Source organism: Hemitrygon akajei, chromosome 21, assembly GCF_048418815.1.
Source record: "Hemitrygon akajei chromosome 21, sHemAka1.3, whole genome shotgun sequence".
Classification (NCBI taxonomy): Eukaryota; Metazoa; Chordata; class Chondrichthyes; order Myliobatiformes; family Dasyatidae; genus Hemitrygon; species Hemitrygon akajei.
In genome coordinates, this window is record NC_133144.1 from 33,229,322 (window position 1) to 33,250,014 (window position 20,693).

General features: G+C 43.6%; 1 protein-coding gene across 50 annotated transcripts in view; it reads left to right on the top strand.

Annotated features, from left to right (window-relative positions):
• LOC140714198 (sorbin and SH3 domain-containing protein 1-like) overlaps window positions 1–20,693 on the top strand; it is a 394,119-nt gene that overhangs the window by 338,240 nt on the left and 35,186 nt on the right. For 43 of the 50 annotated variants that reach the window (XM_073025130.1, XM_073025154.1, XM_073025132.1 and 40 more), the window contains 3 exons: window positions 2,149–2,214; window positions 4,247–4,348; window positions 5,933–5,982. In XM_073025130.1, the coding sequence (XP_072881231.1) occupies window positions 2,149–2,214; window positions 4,247–4,348; window positions 5,933–5,982 (218 nt within the window). The remainder of the gene's footprint in view (window positions 1–2,148; window positions 2,215–4,246; window positions 4,349–5,932; window positions 5,983–20,693) is intronic. The other 7 variants (XM_073025144.1, XM_073025125.1, XM_073025140.1 and 4 more) reach the window with 2 other exon arrangements.

The window sequence follows — 20,693 nt, forward strand, 5'->3', positions numbered from 1 at the left end:
TATCATTGTAGTAATCCCTGGAGGAAACTGATGAGTGAAGATCTGTTACAAAATAGTTAGAACATTTGACCCGGAACCTTGGCAAAGTGTAGCAAAGATGCATTTTTCTCGCATCCAGTTCTGCACTTATCTGAGATATAGTAACCAGTACTAATAGCCATCTTGCCCACTTTGTTCTGACCCTTGTTACTACCCTTTGACCCCCACTTCCTTCAACTCCTTCCCCTACTCTCACACTTCTCCATTTGCTCTCCTCTTTCCCTCCTCCTGTCCCCTCCTTTCTCTCCTCCTCAACTCCTTACTGGCTGTCCTCTCTTCAGCTTCATTTCTGCACCTTGCCTTCACTGTCCCCAAGTACCTCTCCTTCCCCTCTTCCAACCCCTGCCCCAACCCACTCATGTTTAAAAACCTCCCATGTCAGAAAGGAGCAGCAGGCTGTTAGCCGAGGGCACAAACTAGAAAGCAAGACCACTGCACAGAGAGTATCTTGTAAAATAGGTGAAGGACTTGCTGTCCTGGTGTCTCATGGGGGCAAGGATATTGATGAGAGACTGTTGTGCCCAAAGAGGAATTGTGTACTAACCTCTTGCTGAAGGCTTTGATGTCATCCCAGCAGAGACCAAGTCTGGGGATGGAGGTACAACTTGGATCGTGGTCTGTGGAGACAGAGGGTCTGGGGAGAGGGATAAATGGGTCTGTTTTGAAAGGAAAGGTGAGGGTTTCTTGCACTGGGCTTGCGTAGACTGGAGAGGTGAGGGCCATATCTTGGGATTAATGAAGGTTGTACGATTAGTGTTGAATACTGAACCTGAAAAATTATGCAGTGGTCAGTCACCTGGGCCTGGGATGTTTGTGAGGTTAGAGGCCAGTAGGTTGGTGGTGACAGAACATGACTTCGGTCTATGTATGTATATATATTCACATACAGGTACACATATAGATTCACATACACAGAGAATCAGTGTGCCCTGAGTTGCGTGGAATAAAGATAAAGCAGGGCTGTTGTGGAGGGAGCAGTGAGAGCCCATTCCTGGGCCTGAGCATGAGGTGGATTGGATGAGATGATGGAACAGCCCTTGAGCTGTGAGGTGGGCAAGAGTTAAGGGTCCCATCTTGGATGCTGCTTCTGTGGGTTACACCCAATGCTGTTTGATGCCTTGAGGTATTAACATAAGACATCTTATATTTGAATAGTATTGAAGTCAATTGACTGAGCCATCAGTGTAAATAATATTTTTTCTGCTGTCCTTTTTGCACTCTGGATATCAGCCTTTTATCAATGTGGTAGGTACTGGAGCCAATAGAAATCTGGTGAGAAACATGCCCCCCTTTGCCCCTCACCCCCCCCCCCCCCGTCATTCCTGCCCTCATTCAAACTGTAGCATCTTACTGCCAGAAATAAGTCGCCTTTCCTTCAGGCAACTGGCTTCAGGAATTAGTTATAGATAAAGGAAGTGGTTAGCTGAACTTCTGTCTCAGTTGTGTTAGTAAGAACACGCCCCCAATGCTTTCGGACAACTGAATGTTTCCGTTTGTCTGTTCTGAATCGAACTGATAACCAGGGGGTCAAAATCGCAACGCAGCTCCATGGTAAATCATGGCGTTGGCCTGCTGATTGCTTTGGCCTGTTCACTGAACGCAGTGCATGCTACCCAGGCTAAGTGCAAGTTTTAAGATTAAAATATGTGGATTTAGTGGTTGAGGTAAGAGTGCGTAATCAGTGGTCAATGCGTCCCTCCCCCACTGGGCACTGAGCTCAAGGCAAATTTCTTCTCCATTGATGCTTCTGTATGTGACAATCGCAGATTACACTTGAACTTTACGAGGTCCTCCAGCCAAGCAGACCCCTTAGGAATTCTGGCCCTTGCCCCACACACCCATGGCCCGATGGCTGGAGGGGGAGCCATGGATAATATTTCCCCTTCTCTTCCCATACTCAGGATCGTGTCTTACTTTGTGTGACATCAAGCATTTTGGACCGCTCACTTGTCAGACTGCTGGGCTCAGACACAGCAGTCCTGTTTATGAGAGGCAAATCCTGACTTTGATCCTGTAAGCAGGTCCTGCCCCCTCGGGATTTTTGCCCCCTGGTTCCTTTGTTCCTTGTGATGACTTGTTCTGTTCATTTCCTCCTCTGCTCTTTATCAGCCTCCAAAAAAGATATGGGATTATACGCCGGGGGAGTGTTCTATCCTTTCTTTAGAGGACAGGAAGGTAACTTGTGCACCTGTGTCTCCAACCTGCTGTGTGGCCATACCTTGTCCAAGAGCATTAACCCTTCAGATGCTGCAACCCATTAGCTTCTGAAAGAGGGAGATACAAACCCTTGGCTGAGGTGAAGTCCCCTCTTTCAGAGGCCGATTTGCCAGGCTTCTCTGTTTGCATTTCAGACTCCGAGCATTCGTACTTTTGTTTTATTCCTTTTTTAACATTTGCATTCAGCATTGATCCCCCGCTTTCAAGACCATTGCAGACTGCTGAGTTACTTATTGAATGTTATGGGTGTGTGACTGTCATGGTGCATGGTACAAATTTATGTAAATAGTTCTTACAAAAGGCATCACTGGCATTTGAACATTTGCCCTCCTTCCCCATACACAGGAGAGAGCCCGTTCCTTGCAGCACCTTGCTTCTGGCCGTGCTCCCTCTTGTTTCACCCGAGGCTTAAAACGGCCTCCAAGCAGGAGAGCCAACTGAGCGTGCTCTCCCCTTCCCAGTCCTGCCAGGCACAGTTGTCCCACTCAGTGCCTGCCCCAAATTACTCAATTTGGGCCAGAACTGGTTTCTTAGAACCAGAAAAGTATGATCCACAGCTGACATCTACAGCTGTTAAACCAAGGATTTATTGGGTGAAATTTGAGGAACTGTTTCTATCTGTGCTTGTGATTTAGGGCTGTGGTATGGTGTCCTCACGGTATGAGAGAAGCAGTGGAGACTATTCTATTCTGGTTCCAATATGGCACAGGGTACTCTCAGTAATGACTACTGTAGGCACTGGGTAGCGTTTCATATCCAAGTCAAACGATTTGTTAGGAGAATCTGTTTCATCACAAAGCCTCAAAAAAATTACTAGACAGAAAGAGGTATTTTGAGTTTAATTTCCAGAAGATAGTTGGACAATGGTTCACCAGCTACTGGGAGTCAAGAGACCGGGAAGTGAGAGCCTTCCAATTGACGTTGGATGGCATCTAGAAGTGGATAGGACCTCCATTAATGAGGAGAGTTTAGTGAAAGTTGGTGGGGATGGGGGGCAAAGAGAGTCATTCAGAAACTGGGGTGTCAGACAGTGTCTCCCATTCCATCCCGAGAGTGCAGTTATGCCACTGGTTAGATGTCCTGGGGGGTGAGGGGAGGGGGTCAGTTCCAGTCTCATGATCAGTTCCCAGCCTCAGCAGGAGCTGGTGGAGCAGCAGTGGAATGTCAGTGCAGAATTTGGAAGGAATGCTAGGGGGTGGGGGGGGGTGGGGGTAAATATTCCTGTCACTGTCATTCCTTTTTCAAAATGTGCTTCTGGACGTTGGAAATGGAAGGGATTGGGCATCAGAAAAGTACACTTACGGGCCAGTAACCTGTTGATGTCTCATTTCCAAACTCCTACTTGAGGAAATGGCTTTATAGAACATAGGACAATACAGCACAGTACAGGCCCTTCGGCCCATAATGTTATGCAGACCCTTAAACCCTGCCTCCCATATAACCCCCCACCTTAAATTCCTCCATATACCTGTGAGCAAAGGTATGGGCTACTGGAACCCAAGGCGTGCAGCTCAATGCCAGAAGCAGGGAGCAAAGAGCCTCCAGTCATGAGAATCCAAACTGGTCTCTGGTGGAGTGTGGTAATGAAGGGACGTGTACCTTGTATTCTTTACTGCAAGGAGACCGGTTACGTAAAGTGATCAGGAATCTGAACTGGGGGACTCGGCCTAAAGTGAGGGCGACCTTCTGAGCTCTGCGTCACCTCAGCGTCAGCACGTGGGTGGAGAGAGCATGTGAGAATGTTGGTTGGGTGATGGTTTCCACTTCGTAATTCCAACCTGTGTTCATTTAAGATAAAGATGCTTGATTTATTCTGCAGAGCTGCCGCCCGCCGCTCTTCGGCCCAGTCCTGCTGCGCTCTGGGCCTTCGGGGTTTGTGTGTAACTCTTGAGTTGGTCTCTCACAGCACTGCCCTTTCTGGGTGTGCTCTTGGACGTGCTGGCACAGTGATTTCATTTGCTCTAACTGATTCTCTCCCCTCTTTAATCAGGATCAGCTAGAGAAAGACCTGTCTCTCTACCAGGCTGAGCTAGACACAGATTTAGAAAACATGGAGAAGCTTTTTAGAAGCCAGGACTCCCATCCGTGGAAGGTACTCTTCACTTTCTCCAGTGTTAATCATTCATTGCATGCACTGTCCTTGTCACGACTGGAAATCAGCAGTCTCAGCAATCAAACAGTGCAGGACTGTACACACACTGCCCATACCAAAGGCTAATAAGCTTGCAATCAATTGATAATTAACCCTGATGACAAGTTGGACCTCTGCACTCTGGATTGAAGGACCCTTGTATCTTTGGGCATGCTCTTTTAAAAAAAAATATTACTCTCTCATTAGAGTTATGTTATTCTAGTGACATCAGAATCTGATTTATTATCACCGGCATATGTCTTGAAATTTGTGAAATTTGGGGCAGCAGTTCAGGCTGCATACCTCTTCTACTTAAAATAAAGCTGCTTTTCCTGCATAAGCTGACCTCCGAGGTGAGTTCCAAGGCTAGGTCTGCAGCAAGTTTAGCTGTCGGCCTCGGCTCTGCTTCCAAACTCTGCCCGTGGCAGTTGTGTCCGCATGTGCTCGTTTGCTTTTATTTCAAACTGCTTCCTGTTGTGATGCGTTCTGTAGCCAGTCCCAGTGTCCCTATCAGAACTGAGAGTCTCCTGTGGCTCACAGTGCTGGCAATGAGGCTCGGAGATCGGGAGGCTGTCAGAATGGAGCTGTGGACGGTAATACTCTCTAGCTGTTTTGCCTGCTCTTTGCTGGTTATCTGCCTGCTCTCCCGGTTGTCTTTTATTACCACTCTCTGTTTATTGAGTCTGTTGCTTCCCAGATCAGTTTTGCTCAATAGAATCCAGGGCAGCTGTAGAGAGGGGTATTTGCACATTACTTACTACAGCTTTGAATGTCAGATTGAAATACTTTTGAACAAAGGGCCCAATCTGGTGAGTTGTCTACAATGCATGAGATAGTGAGCGCTGCAAAAGCAGATAGCACAGTGCGATAAAACTGAAGTAGAGTTTCGCCTAAATTAGTAGCATTAATTGCCACTTCGTTTTATAAAGGAAGCAATGTGTGAATGCAATTTTAGGGGATAAATTTGTCAAAATTACAGATTAAGTTAGAAATGTTTGAAGTTCACATGTATGAAATCTCCAAAACCGGTTGTAAATTTTCCACTTTTTGGCTTGATGCACAATGACTCATTCACAAACAAAAGAATAGAGGCCAAGACAGGACCAGCGTGCTGGCTGTTTTTCAATCTGTCACACACACACACTTTGTCTGTTCCTCTCTCTTTCACTCTCCCTCTTTCTCTCTCTCTCTCTCTCTCTCTCTCTCTCTCTCTCTCTCTCTCTCTCTCTCTCTCTCTCTCTCTCTCTCTCTCTCCCCACCCCCCTCCTCTCTCTCTCTCTCTCTCTCTCTCTCTCTCTCACTCTCTCTCTCCCCTCAACTCTCCGCCCCCTGAGTTGAACTTCTCAAATCACTGGCTTTATTCAACTAGGCAAGAACTCCTGGAGCACAAGCGCGGAGTGTGAGTTGAAGCTAGGTATCGGATCTGAAAACGGTGCGAACCCGCGTCCTGTCTCAGAAGGGCGGCTGGTGTAATCTTTTGCCCTTCTGTTCTTGTGTGGGTTATTTTAGATTTATCAATGACCCTTTTTATTTCTGTCTTTTCAGAGCGCGTCACTGAATTCGGCCTTGGAAATCCCATCCGAGCGTTCGACATAGTAAGTACTATCAGCATTCTGAGCTGAGTTTGTATCTGAAACATTGGTTTGCCCCAGTACAGTAATCTGTCTCAGCATCTGCTTCAATTGCATCAAAGCTTCTCTCCCTTAAATGTTCTGTGCGTGTGTGTGTACGTATACATTTGGGAGAAGTATGAGGCAGTTTCTTTTTAATTATTGCTCTGATGGCAATTGAAGAGAGCTTTTGTCGGCATTTCAATGTGATTTTTTTTTCACTGGTTCATATTGTAAAGAATTCAAGGATGTATTGAAGGATTTCTGAGTGTTTAACTAAAATATAGTCGGCAAATTCTTCAGTTTGTCAAAAATGTTTGGCAAAGTTTGCAACAACTGTCCCACATAAGTATTATGGGATGTATTTGGTGTGTTTGTAACCTAATGAAAGCAGTGATCAAAGTTCACCCTCCTCATTAAGATACTAACTGCAATCATTTCCTCAGCAAAATCATTTCCTCGGTTGTCAGATTTTGGAATTGAACTGTGGTGTCTCAGAGCCCTTCCTGTGGTGCAAATGCTTTGTTTGTTTGTTTCGGGACCTTGAGGGACTGTAATTAGACAGGGTGGATATCTTCAGCTCCTATTAGGAAGTTTTTCCTTCTGAGATGATTCTGATTTACTATTAATTATTTTATTTTAAGGAATTGCACATTAAAAGCAGCCACTGCTAAAGGGGCCATATAGAGTACATGGAGACTAGGGCAGATCTACTGTGAGCTCAGTCAATCCCTTTGTGAGTTGTGTTGATTGGTGTGTGGTGCATAGAACAGTACAGGATCATTCTTTTTTGTCCACTTTGTCAGTACCAAATATGATGCCAAAATAAACTAACCCCATCTGCCTACATGAGGTCCATTTCCTTTGTACCCTTTCCTGTTCATGTACCTGTCTAAATGCTGCTTAAACATTGCTGTGATGTCTACTTCCACCACCTTCTTGGCAGCGTGTTTCAGGCATCTCTTTGGGGAAACAGAATCTTGCTTCTTTAATCTCGTTTTAAACTTTTCCCATTTCGCCTTAATTCTGTGTCCTCGAGAGTTTGATATTTCTACCCAGGGAAAAAGACTCTGACTCTCCACTCTGTGTGTGCCTCTCAATTTATAAACTTTTGTCACATCTTCCCTCTGCCTACAATGCTCCACAGCGACCAGTCCAAGTTTGTCCATCCTCTCCTTGTAGCTAATACACTACAAGTCTGAACAGGCACCGACATGCACACACAGATGCAGTTTGACCAAAGTTAACTTTAACTGCATGAGTGTTATGCCAACTGACTTTGAAGTGATGGATGAAGAATTGGGAAGAATGCCTTGGTGCTGGGATGAACCTCAGGCAACATCCTGCTGAACATCTTTTGCACCTTCTCCTACATCCTTCCTGTAATGCGGTGACCAGAACTGCACTCAATCCTTCAAATGTGGCTGAACCAAAACTTTTATACTCATTGCCCCAACCAGTGAATGTGTGCGTGACGTATGCCTACTTTATCACCATGTACTCTTGTGTTGCTACTTTCAAGGAGATGCAAACTTGTAACCCGAGATCTCTCCTGACATCAATGCTTCCAATGTTATTTATTTGTTTAATTTGGGGTTAGGGCGTGGTAACAGGCCTCTCCAGCTCAACGAGCCTGTGCCAGCCAATTTCACCCATGTGAACAATTAACCTACTGGCCAGTCTTTGGAATGTGGGAGGAAACTCACTCAGTCACAGGGAGAGTATACAAACTCAGCAACAGCAGGAACTGAAGTTGGCAATGTAAAGTTCTGTGCTGGCCAGTGGGCTACCATTCCTGCCATTCGCTGTTTACTTTTCTTCTGTATTTGACTTCCCAAAATGCAATATTTCACACTTGTCTAGATTATTACTCCATCTGCTAGTATTTCCAACCAAATTTCCAACTGATCCCTGGGTCCCTTCCTCCTTCCCTTTCTCCTATGGCCTACTCTCCTCTCCTACCAGATTCCTTCTTCTCCAGACCTTTCCCACCCACTTGGCTTCACCTATCACCTTCCAGCTAGCTTCCTTCCCCTCCCCCCACCTTTTTGTTCTGGCGTCTTCTTACTCCTTCCTTCTCAGTCCTGAAGAAGTGTCTAGGCCTAAAACATCAATTGTTTATTCATTTTCACAGACACTGCCTGACCTGAGTTCCTCCAGCATTTTGTGTGTGTTACTTTGGATTTCCAGCACATCTGCGCACTTCCTCATGTTTATGATCTATATCCTGCTGCGTCCTTTGATAATCTTCCTCAGTATCTGCAACACCACCAAGTTCCATGAAGTTTATAAACTTACTGTTCAGGCCACCAACATTGTCATCCAAATCATTTATATGTGCATTATAAACAGTAGAGGTCCCAGACTGATCCTTGTGGAACACCAGTGGTCATAGACTTCCAGTCAGAATAATGCCTCTGCATCATTATCCTCTGTCTTATATGGACAAGCCAATTAGAATCCAAACTACCAAATCACAGTGGATCCCGTGTATGCTAATCTTTTGGATAGACCCTGTCCAGGGTGACAACGTCCACTGTCCTACTCTCATCAATCACATAATGTTTTTCAAGACATCTAACATGCAGTGTAATGCTAAACACTATGGTTGAGTTACAACATCAAAGATGCTACATTAAAAAAAATACTTCTTTGAGGAGAGAAAGCTTGCTATCGGTAGTGTTCTTGGTGAATGGGGAGTAGGGAGGAGTGACAGGGATTCCTCTCTATCCTACTGCTTGGTTTATACTTTAGGGTCAAAGTGCTGCTACAATAAGTTGTAAAATTAGCCAAGGTTTCCACTCCACATGAACTGCAGATAGTAAAGAGCAGATTTGGACCTGTCCTTTTGTACAGCATGCAGTTCTGTGTGACATTGGAGAGCATTCACAGCACAGAAACAGGCCATAAATCCCTACATGGTTTACGTTTCATTCAATGCTGCTTCCATCTCACAGCCCAGTGGCTGTTGGTACTAAATGGTTTCTTCCACATGGGTGAGGTACAAGAGGAAATGGTAGCCAGTATCAGTTAACACTTGAGGGGATCTGAGAGACATCTAACAAAATGAATATTGCTGTGCGTTATCCCACTGTAATGGAGAAGAGGTTAGGAACTGCTCTAACAGTCCTACTAAACCACTTTTGTTTGGAACCTCAGCAAATTTAGCAATGGTACATTCACATTATAAATGGTTGAAGCCACAACACCCAACTCAAGTCAAACTCACTAGTTACTGCTTGTAATCTGAAAATTAATCATTTATCCTTACTTTCTGTTATTTAGCCTGTTAGCCTGTCAGTGACTGCTCAAGTGAGTTCTTATCTCATGTAGTAATCCTTAATATTACACTTTATCGAAAGCCTTCTGAAAATCAGTATACTGCATCTACTGGCTTCCCTTCATCTACCTTGTTTGTTACATTTCAAAGGAACTTAAGCAAGTTGGTGAGATACTGTATCCCTTTCATGAAATCTCATTGACTCTGTTCATTGTGGTCTGAGAAAGGAGAGGAGATGGACCTGTACAAAGAGAGCCAGGAGGATGAAAGAGCTGAAAAGGCAGGGAGAAGCCCAAATGGTAGAGAAAGAGAGTTTTATTTATTTTGGTCACTTATAGCACTTCAGCATGTCTTAAAGCCCTGTACCGCCAGCGATGTGGTTAGAAGTAGGAGGGGTTAGAACCAGCAGTAAGAAAAGAGAGAGAGAATGGAATTAGAAGTGCAGGTGATGATGAAGGCTTGGATAAGTCATATTATTTGGCGAGAGAGGGATGTTCTTCCCATGGAGACTGGAAATATTGAGAAGTGGCAGGGGGTGGCAGAGGGTGCAAGTTGGAACCTCAGCCAACTTACTGTCCTTGCCATGCCATTCTTATCCTTCAGCCTTTTGAACCCTCTGCATTGATTAGTATTGTAACACTCTGGCAGGATGGCATCTTCCACAACAGAATAACTGTCAATTAACAACTCAGTAACTGCACAGAGCTGAGATGAAAAGAAGTATTAATAATGTGATAGTGAATAGACTTCTACAGCCTCGTCCTATTGAAATTTTGTTGAAATTCTCAAATGCTCAGAGAAAGCTTTCAAAAAGTGAGAATAATTTGCTTTTTTAATATAACCATATTTGCGAGGCTTTCTAGTGTTTGATTTGTGATGTTATTGTACTGAAACAAAGCGCTTAACTCTTTTGAAGGATTTAAGTCGATGGCTTTTATCAGTGGGTAGAGGCTCCATTTATTGAGTGAGGTGGGCAGGTACTATATTATGTTTTAGCATCTTTCTGGCCAGCTTGTTTAAAATGTTCACTTGACATAACCAAATTTACAACTTTACTGAATCTCAAAGCACAGAGGACAACATCATGCCTGTTTCATCTGAACCAGTTCATCCAAAGAAATGATGGATTATTTTCCACTCTCCTGTCTTTTTTCCCCCATTTCCAAGTGTAAGTACAGGGAAATGTCTTTCTCTAACAGCTCAAGTTCAAGTTTATTGTCTTTTAGCCATACAGGTGTGTGCAGCTAAATGAAATGGTTCCTCTGGGGCCAAGGTGCAACACAGAATTCATGAAGTCTCACCTAGCACATATGGTTATGATCCAGCACATACACTCACAAAATAATATTAACACAAGTCCCTGAGTGGCATGGCCTGAAGAAAGATTGGCAGATTGACATTAAGTGCAAGGTGCATGATTATGTAGGGCAGTGTAATGTTACTGGTACTATTATAATAAAACAAGAAAGAAAATAAATTGCCTTTCAACTCACGAGAGAGCATAGGCCACCAATTTTTTTGCTGTTGATGTTTCTGTAGCAGGCAATTTCTTTTTTACAAGATCAAGCTGCTAGCTCAGTGCTCAATCCAGCACAGATGGAAAGCCGGCTGGATTCGAACTCAGGAGCTTCTGCCCCAAAGTCCAGCGCTGATACCACTACACCACCAGCCGGCATAATAAAGCCAGCAGCGGTATATATATGTGAAACAGCAGCAATAGAAGATGAAAAGTGACTAGTGCAGGATGAGAGTGTGTCTGTGATTTGTGGCGTGATGAGGTGAGGGAGGTAGGGTGCAGTGTGTGCTGGGTGGCAGCAGGGTGTTAAGAAATCTAACAGCCTAGTGGAAGAAGCTGATACCCAGCCTGGCAGTTCTGCTTCTTAAGCTGTGTTACCTTCTGCCAGACGGCAGGCGGTCAAAGAGATTGAGAGGAGGACGGGAGGGGCCTTTGACGATGCTGCTTCTGAGGGGGGGGGGGGGGAGGCCTGCCTCTGAACTCAGTGGGATTGATCGAGACGAGGATGAGCTCTGTAACTGAGAGCACTGCAGGGAAGACGTCAGAATCAGCAATATCTGAGACTAATTGTACAGCAGGCTTCTTTTCTGCCGTTTGATAACTTCAGTGAATATTTAGACATAGCATTATTTTTGTCAAGTTCCATCTGGGATGGCATGGCGCTGTTAGGCTAGCACCGGTGGAAGAGGGCAAAATGATCTTAACTGGTGATTTGTGCACTCTGATGATTCTATATTGACCTCTAAATGTAGAAAAAAGATCTCCCAATAGGAGATGAAGTGTCGGTAATGTGCACATTAAAGTCAGGATAATTTATTTATGAGGATGCACAGCTGAGGGGAATCTGGTGAAATTTGATGTTCCCGTTTAACAAACGTGAAACACTATATCCCATCAGATGGTTGGGTGTGATGCAAGATTTGATTATTCATCATTTGGGGTTTGAATGTGACGCTAGCTTCTGTCACAGGGGAGCTAGAAGTGTAAATGACTTGTGATGTGGGAGTAAGTAAATTGGGACACCGGCATCCCCACTAGGATAACGTTTGTGTATTGTTCATGATCAATTCTTTGATTTAAAATCAAACCTAATTGGATTGCTTGGTGAGAGGATTGTCAGCCAATTTGATAATCATAGACAGCAAGGCAAGCACACCATAGAGCCTAGGAGATCAGCTGAGTTTATTTCTTCTTTTTAACTTGGTAGATATTTCACATTGGAGAGGTTGTTAAACTTTGATTTAAGATTTATCTGCCAAGGAGGCAAGAACACTAATCGCTGACCTTTCCATGTCTCTAGGCACGTTCAGACAACACAGCCCAAGAATGGGAATTGAAAGAAAGAAAAATATTTATATTGTTTGTTGTAGGGTTGTTCACTGAGATTGGAGATTAGGTCGCAAACATTTCCTCACCAGTCGCGGTGATATCATCAGTGCGCAGTTGAGCGTTGTTTCTGCCGAGTGCTCCGTGTTTTATATTGGTCCAACATGATGTTCTGATTGGTCTTCTGTTGAGAACCAAGCTTCTAAGAATTCTCTTGATTTCTTGTTTTGTGCTACTGCCTGGATTATTGTAGTTTCCCAGACAAAATTCTGTCCTTCTTCATCTTCATGTACTGAGATGTGTGACAGAGGATTGTGTATTCTTACGGCTCGCTGATGTTCATCTCATAGAAAGTTTTCTCCCTGTCTATCCTACATAGTGTTTGAGGCAGTCTCCATATTGGATTTTGTATATTGCGTTTGTTCTCCCTCGTGGACTGTTGGATCCTTGGGTCTCGAGAGGTGTATTTGGATGGCTGTGCAGTGTTTTTGTGCTATCATTAGTCAGTGTGGTTGGAGCAGTTTTGCCGACATTTCAGAAATTATCCTGATGTATGGCCGGGTTAGCCTCTTTCTTGTCTTTTAACTCCTAATGAATTCTATTAACAAGCATTTTGATCTGGACGCAATTTACAAACCTGCATGTCTGCGGAGTGGGGACTGAGGGGTGCGTCACAGGCCCTTTAAGAACCAACGCTCACAACGACTGATAAACAGGGATACAGGCCAGTGAAGTCCAATCACCTACCCAGTTGTCTGGGACCCAGTGGATCGATAGCCAACCAATCAGAACAACAAGTCAGACCAATATAAACGCAAGCACTCGGCAGAAACGACTCTCAGTTGCACACTGATGATGGCACGTCGACTGATGAAGAAACGTTTGCAACCTAACTTCCAGGCTTGGCGAACAACCTTAAAAGAGCCAACTTGAGCTACCAATTCTTCTTTCATTTCAAATGTTTATATTGCTTTTTTCATTCAGTTGACATCTACCTGTCTGGAAGGACAATGGGTGATGATGATCATCATCACAAGCAGGTGGTATGCAGATCCTGAGATGCCCAGTCATCAAGATCTCCCTCTTGACCTCAACAGTGTAGCCAAAGGAAAGGTTTATGAAGCAATACATTTGGCACCAGCTTGGCTGCAGGAGCTGCCAGAAGGATGTTCAATGATCTCCAGCTGCCTTAGGGGCTCCACTCCAGATTTGCTGTCTGGGTTTACTCCCATTGCCTTCATCTATCCTGAAACTGCCCACAAGGCAGTGGGGCTGTTTACCCCTAGCTGGGGATTTGGTTCACAAGCACCAGGGCGTGTCCACACACCGCTGGGCTGTGTTCTACGTGTGGAGAGGCCAGATCTCCTCCCTGTCCTCTAGTTCAGCCTGAGTCTGAAAGGAATTCAGTTTCCATGTGTCCCAACAAGGAGGCACTATATGAGGCTTGCTGTTGGAGAGGCTATGTATGTACAGGAAGGGAGAGACTTGCACATTCAGCTCTCCTTTTTGCAAGACTGCTAGCCAACAGTGGAAGCTGAAAGTGAGAGTGATTAACACCACCCACTCCACAACCACACACTCCATAACCACACTAGACGCATCACCACAACCATTTTGTCACCTTATATTCGTTCATATATTCAGTACTTAGTAGTTGGTAAAATAGACACCAGCACATTTGAAATCCACGGCACATTGACTACAAGGAAATATAATTGGCTGAAAGATCAGAAAGTCAAGATGAATATTTGTTTTTCACAGTGAAACAAGTGTACAAGTGTCTATGTGCTTCATTTTTTGAGCAAGACACGTATGCGATGTTGTTTTTCGAAGTCTGAAAGAAATGTAACCATTGAAGAGGATTGTAACAGATTTAGGATTGACACGGATATAATGGGCATATATGTTGAATCAGAATCAAGTTTATTAGCACGGACATATGTCATGAAATTTGTTGTTTTGCGGCAACAGTAGAGTGTGAGACACAAAAGTTGACTATAAGTTACAATACAAAATATGTAAAAGGATAAATAAGTAGTGCAGAAAGAGAGCAAAATGATGAGGTGGTGTTCATGGGTTATGGACCATTCAGATATCTGTTAGAAGGGAAGAAGTAGTTCCTAAAACATTAAGTATGCATCTTCAGGGTCCTGTACCTCCTCCCTGATGGTAGCAATGAGAAGTGTGCATTTCCTTGGTAGTGGTGGGGTCCCAGATGATGGATGCTGCCTTTTAGAGGCGTTGCCTTTTGGAGATTTCCTTGATCGTGGGGGAGGCTAGTGCCAATGATGGAGCTGGCTGAGTTTACAACTCTCTGAAGATCCTGTAAATTGATAACTACATACCAGACGGTGATGCAACCAGTCAGAATGCTCTCCACGGTACATCTGTAGAAGTTTACTGTACCAAACCTCCACAAACTCCCGATGAAATGTAGCCGCTGGCATGCCTTATTAGTAATTACATCAATATGTTGGACCCAGGAAAGACCTTCTGAGATGTTGACTCCCAGGAACTTGAAACTGTTTGTCTTTTCTGCTGCTGATCCCTGCTGAAGGAAAAACAGCAACAAAAACATGGCAATTATTTTATTCTGGTTGGAAGAGTCAGAGAGTCTTTGTAATTTTAATGGCGTGCAGGAGCAGAGTGTATACTCAAATCCTGAAAGGTTGAAAGTTTATTATCAGATGGTTGATATCAGTAAAAACACATTATATGATTAGCAGAAGAATATAATGTAAAAACAAGGAAGTTCTGTTTATCCTTCATAAATTACTGTTGCTTTGCATCCATTCCAGACCTCACATAATAGAAATGAGTCAAATTTGAAGATGGATTAAGGGTTGCGTGTTGCAGTGGGAAGTGGGATTTGATTGGATGGGGAGTGACAGTATTTTTTTCAGTTATTCAGTTAGAGGTTGTGGATATGCCAGCATTTACTGTATTACTCTGATTGTCTCTAAACAGAAGAGGCAATGAGAGAGAGTGGACAATGTGAGTGGTTCTGGAGTCACATGTAGACCAGACATTGTAGTCCGAAGATTTCTTCCCCTCAACCAGTGGGGATTTTCCAACAATCTGGTGATTTCATGTTACCATTTCTGAGAGTAGCCTTAATTCCAGTCTTGTTTACCCACTTCCAATTCAGTTTCCTAACTACCAATGTGGGATGTGAATTTGTGAGATTCCTAATTCAGTGACTTTATATTGCCATAACTGTTAAAGCATCAAAGTTTATGAGGAAGTCCAGTAGAGTATTAAAATTTGGAGTAGATGAGAAAGAATAGCTTCCAGTTTCATGGGCAAGAAATCAAAATCATGGGTATCAGATGCCTGACAGAAAGCCCTTACTGAACTGAGGAGAGATCTTCTTACCCAGTGAATCAATGTGATCTGGAATGCAAATTCTGCTAGGCTGGTGGAAGCAGATTAATGACAGATTGGATCAATAACTGAGGGAGAAGGTTTTACTTGTATTTATTTTAATCACCCCAATATAGGAATAATAGAAAGTTTCTGGAGAGGGTGCAGAAGAAATTTATCAGAATGCTGTCTGTCATGGAAAGCAAGTGCTATAAGGAGAGATTGGAAAAAACTGGAGTTCTCTCTGGAGCATCAGATGCTGAGGAGAGACCAGTCAGAAGCTTGTAAAATTCTGAGTGACATAGATGGAGTAGGCAGTATCTTTATCCCAGTGACAAAATCTCTTGTATTAGAGTGAATGCATTTGAGATAAGTGTGGGAAAGTTCAAAGAAGCCGTGTGGAGGCATGTTTTATTTCACATGGAGTGGTGGGTGCCAGGAAAGCACTGCCAGGGATGGTAGTGGAGGCAGATATGACAAAGACATTTAAGAGGCTCGTAGATGGCCAAGCAATTTGCAGAAAATGGAGGGATGAGGACCATGTGTAGGCAAAAGTAATATCATTACTTTAATTAGTTCAGCACAATATGTGGGCTGAAGGGCCTGTTCCTGTCCTGTCCTGTTCTAGGTTCTATTTTTAATAATATAGGAGGGCCATTCGGCCCATTGTATTGATGCCATTCCTCTGATCAATTCTTAAGTCCCATTGCCCTAAGTAAATAATGTTAGTCCGTCATAGCTTGAGCAACCAGGATTCAATTTTGACTGTCCGTATGGAGTTTACATGTTCTGTCTCTGACCACGGAAGTTTCCTCCCTGTGCTGCTTTCCCCCACGTCCCAAACATAGCAGGGATGTAAATTTGCTGCTGTAAATTAATCCTTAGTATATACAGGAGGATCAGAGTGGCACAAATGGACATCTGAGAGAGGTTCAAGGGAAATAAAATGGGTGGTAGACTTGTAACAGTGCTTCAGAGCTGGGATTCCAAGCGTTAATTTTTAATTTGAAGTGAACTCACTGAGTCATTCAGAAATGGATTAACACAATCTGAAAATGTTGGCTGCGATTTACATTGGTGCGTGGTATCTGCTCCTTAAATAGTGTCACGCTAATGTCCCCTGTAATGTGTACCCATCTGCTCGTGCCATCAGTGGCCTGTCTTTGAAGGCTGAGCCTGTTACTGGGCTGTAGAGGGTAGTCTAGATAATCAGTTGTATGTTCCTCACCCATTTGCCAATAAATTGTTGTACTAATCTTTGTGCAGATTACATGCCCTTTCCATAATGAGCTTGGGTCTCCTTGGACTCTGAAACAGAAGCACTCTTCAATTGTTATTGTCATTTCAGCCCACAAGGCCATCGTGGTTGTAAAATGCTGAAAAGTAGATCAAAAAGCAAACAATGTTGCTGAAGAAAAACATTTGCTTCTAATGTTAAGCATTGAGATGCACAGGATCCATGGTAAATTGGCCATTTGGATTCAGAATAGAAAATAAAGTGTGACAGTGCTGAGAGGAGTTATTCTGACGGGTCGGTGGTGGGGGGTGAGCTGGTCTGTGACTCGTACTCCATAGTGATCACCACTGCTGCTTGTTATATGAATAAATCACTCGAATGAAAACATAGAAAGGTGGGTTTGTAAGTTCAAAGGTGTTGTAAAGGTTGGTGGTGTGGATTGTGTAGAAAATTGCCAAAAGGATGCAGCACAATATAGATAAATTGGGTGGAGAAATGTTCCAGCCACATATGAGGTGTTGTGTATGGCATACCTGCCTTTATTAGTCAAGGCAATGAATTCAAGAGTCAGTAACTTATGGCTTTATAAACCTCTGATTAGGTGGCATCTGGAGTATTGCATTCAGCTCTGGTTGCCCCATAACAAGGGGAGAATGTGGAGGCTTTGGAGAGAGTGCCGAAGAGGTTTACCAGGATGCTGCCGGGATTAGAGGACATCTGCTATAAGGAGAGGTTGGATAAACTTCGGTTGCTTTCACTGAAATGGTGGAGGTTTGGGGGAAATGTGATAGATGTCCATATGGTTATGAAAGGCATACATAGAGTTGATAACTAGTATCTTTTTCCCCAGGGTTGAAATGCCTAATACTAAAGGGCATGCATTTAAAGTGCGAAGGGGTCAGTAGAAAGGAGATCTGTGGGACAAGTTAGCTATAGAGCGAGTGGTGGGTGCCTGGAATGTGCTGCCAGGGGTACTAATGGAGCCAAGTACAATAAGTGGTGTTTGGGAGACTGTTAGATAGGCACATAGATATGCAGAGAATGGAGAGGTATAGACATTGTGTTGGCAGAAGGGATTAGTTGGCCATTTAATTATGGTTAATGGATTTGGCACAACTTTGTAGCTAAAGAGCCTGTTCCTGAGGTACGATAACACCATTTATATCCTTTAGATGTTCCAAAATTGCCTGCCTTTCCAATTTGCAACTGTGTCAATTGGGTACAACAAGATCCCAGAGAAATGCAGCAGTCACTGGGTGACTCAAGTTTTGGTACTGGCTTTGGCTCCCGGTTGCCCAGGAGCCTAGAGAGAAACCCACTTCTTCATTTGAAAGAGTGCCAGGGAAATCACTTGAGAGGGGAAAGGGGACCTTAGTTAAGTAATCTGAAAATGAATATCCCTGGTCAGTGTTGCACCAGACTGCCTCTTGCTCTGGTCTAACTCAATGGTAAGACAGCCATGAAAAGCCACTGTGATTATTACAGGTAGGTCTCCTTGTATATGTGAGCATGGATTTCTTTAGTTTTGTGGTAAGTCCTGACAGTGTGGGTTTCTGTATCTGTGCTCACTTCCCTTGCTCTGTGTGATTGCCTGTGATCCCACTGTCACGGTGAAGGGCCCCAAGTCCATTGGCAGCAAGTCACATGCACACAGTGTATTGGTTCAGGTTTAAAGCTGGAGCTCCAGTGATGATTTGTAAAGACCATAAAACACAGGAGCAGAATTAGGCCATTCAGCCCATCGAGTCTGCTCTGCTGTTTCATCATAGCTGATCCCAGACCCCACTCAATCCATACATCTGCCTTCTCGCCATGTCCTTTGATGCCCTGACCAATCAGGAAACTATCAACTTCCATCTTAAATACACTCACAGACTTGACCTCCACTCCAGTCTGTGGCAGAGCATTCCACAGATTCACTACTCTCTGGCCAAAAATATTCCTCCTTACCTCTGTTCTAAAAAGTCGCCCCTCCAACACCCTGGATCCTTTAAATGCAGTGCTTTAACCGGGTGCCTGTAATGCAGAAGATACAATAGATGGTGTTGTATGTTATTCCAAGGTTTGTAGTTACTGGAGTGTGGTTAGAGAAAACCACAGCCATGCCCATTAGTTCCATAAAAATACCACTGACAAGTGATTATTCAATATGAATTTGTAGCTGGGAAAATTCCCTGCAAAGTAACAAAAATTGGAAGTGGCAATTTAAATTACTGCTCAGGAGGCCAATTTATAACATTGCCAGAATATGTGTTTATAAATTTATAGCACAGGAGTTTAACATTCAGTACCAGAAGGCATCTCTAAGGTTACCAACCTGTGGGATAGCTAAAGGGAAAGCTCGCAGCTCAGTAGTTTGCACTGTGAGCCCTGGCTCACTGATCTTTGAATCAGATCATAGCTTGGGTCCCAGAACATGAACAGAATTATCTTGGCTGACACTCCAGCACTGGACCGAGTGAGTGTCATTCCTACAGCCCTCAGTTCAGGCATTACACTGAGGCCTCTCCTGTGTCAATAGCCGGGCTTTCCACAGTGTGTCTCTCAGATGACTCCACAGACAGCACCTGACCTGGAATTGTTTGTGGGGACTGGCTGTGTACCGTATAGCTGTTGTGTTTTCCACAGCACAGTTTTGAGTGGCAGGCACTATGTAACTGCAGAGAGAGGATGCCCTGGCAACAAGCTGTCCAACCAGCATGGGAGGTTATGGAGTGACCAGCTGATGTTTCAGGTGACTAAGTGCTATTTGAGGAAATAAGCCCTTTTATCCTTGGACCTCAGCTTGACTTGTGTTTAATATAGGAACATTTTAGGAAAATGTCAGGGCTTTGGAGATGGTACAGAACAGGTTTGCTGGAGTGTATTTTTTTAAGAGATACAGTAAGGTAACAGGTTCTTCTGCCCCAATGAGCCTGCGCTTCCCAATTACACCCATGTGACCAATTAACCTATTAACCTGTGCATCTTTGGACTGTGGGAAGAAACCAGAGCACCTGGAGGAAACCCACGCAGCCGTGGGGAGAATGTACAAACTCCTCGCAGATAGTGGTGGGAATTGAACTTGGGTACCTGGTGTTCCTACCATTACTCAAGTGGTACCAGGCTTTGGAGCTTCAGTCCTGTGGAGTGACTGGAGAAGCTGGGACTGACCTCATTTCGAATATAGAAAGGTGACGGTGATTTCAAAGGGACACTAAATTATGGAGAGTTTTGCTGAGTCAAAAGTTATTTGATTGGGAGAAGGTCAATAACCCAAGGATACAGATTTAAGGTATTGCATAAATGCTTAGAGAGGAGATGAGAGTTTTGTCTGCAGTAAGTTATTACAATCAGGAATGCACTACATTAAAAAGCACGAGGTGAAATCATTGACATAAATATTTGAAAAAAAATTATCAACATGGGGTTTAAAAAAAGGGGAAAAGAACTAGTTAGAGAGCTCTTTCCCAGAACTGGAGCAGGGGTGATGGGACAGGCAACCTCCACTGATTCTAAAGGTGGCAATTCAGAATCAGAATCAGGATTAATATCATCGGCAAACTGTATGTCATGACATTTGTTGTTTTGCAACATCGTGATAAAAGCAAATTACAATAAGAAATATATAAATATAATTTAAATAATTCCTTACTCCTTTGACTGTGGTGATGCATGACTTCAAGTCTTTCATAAAACTTCAGTTCTGAATGCTATTTGGTTATTTTTATTGTTTACATGATTCTTTTCTCCCTGCACACTGAATGTTTGACGATCTTTTTTTTTAAATGGGCTCTTTCGGGGTTTCCCTGTTTTGTGGCTGCCTGTAACGAGACTAGTCTCAAGGTTGTACAATGTATACATACTTTGATATTAAATGCACTTTGAACTTTCAAAGCAATGTATCTGTACGAGACCTAGTGGGAGTTTGGCATTTCTACCTCGGCTAGTGTTTATCACATCAATAAAACACTTAATGTGGTTATTCATCACAG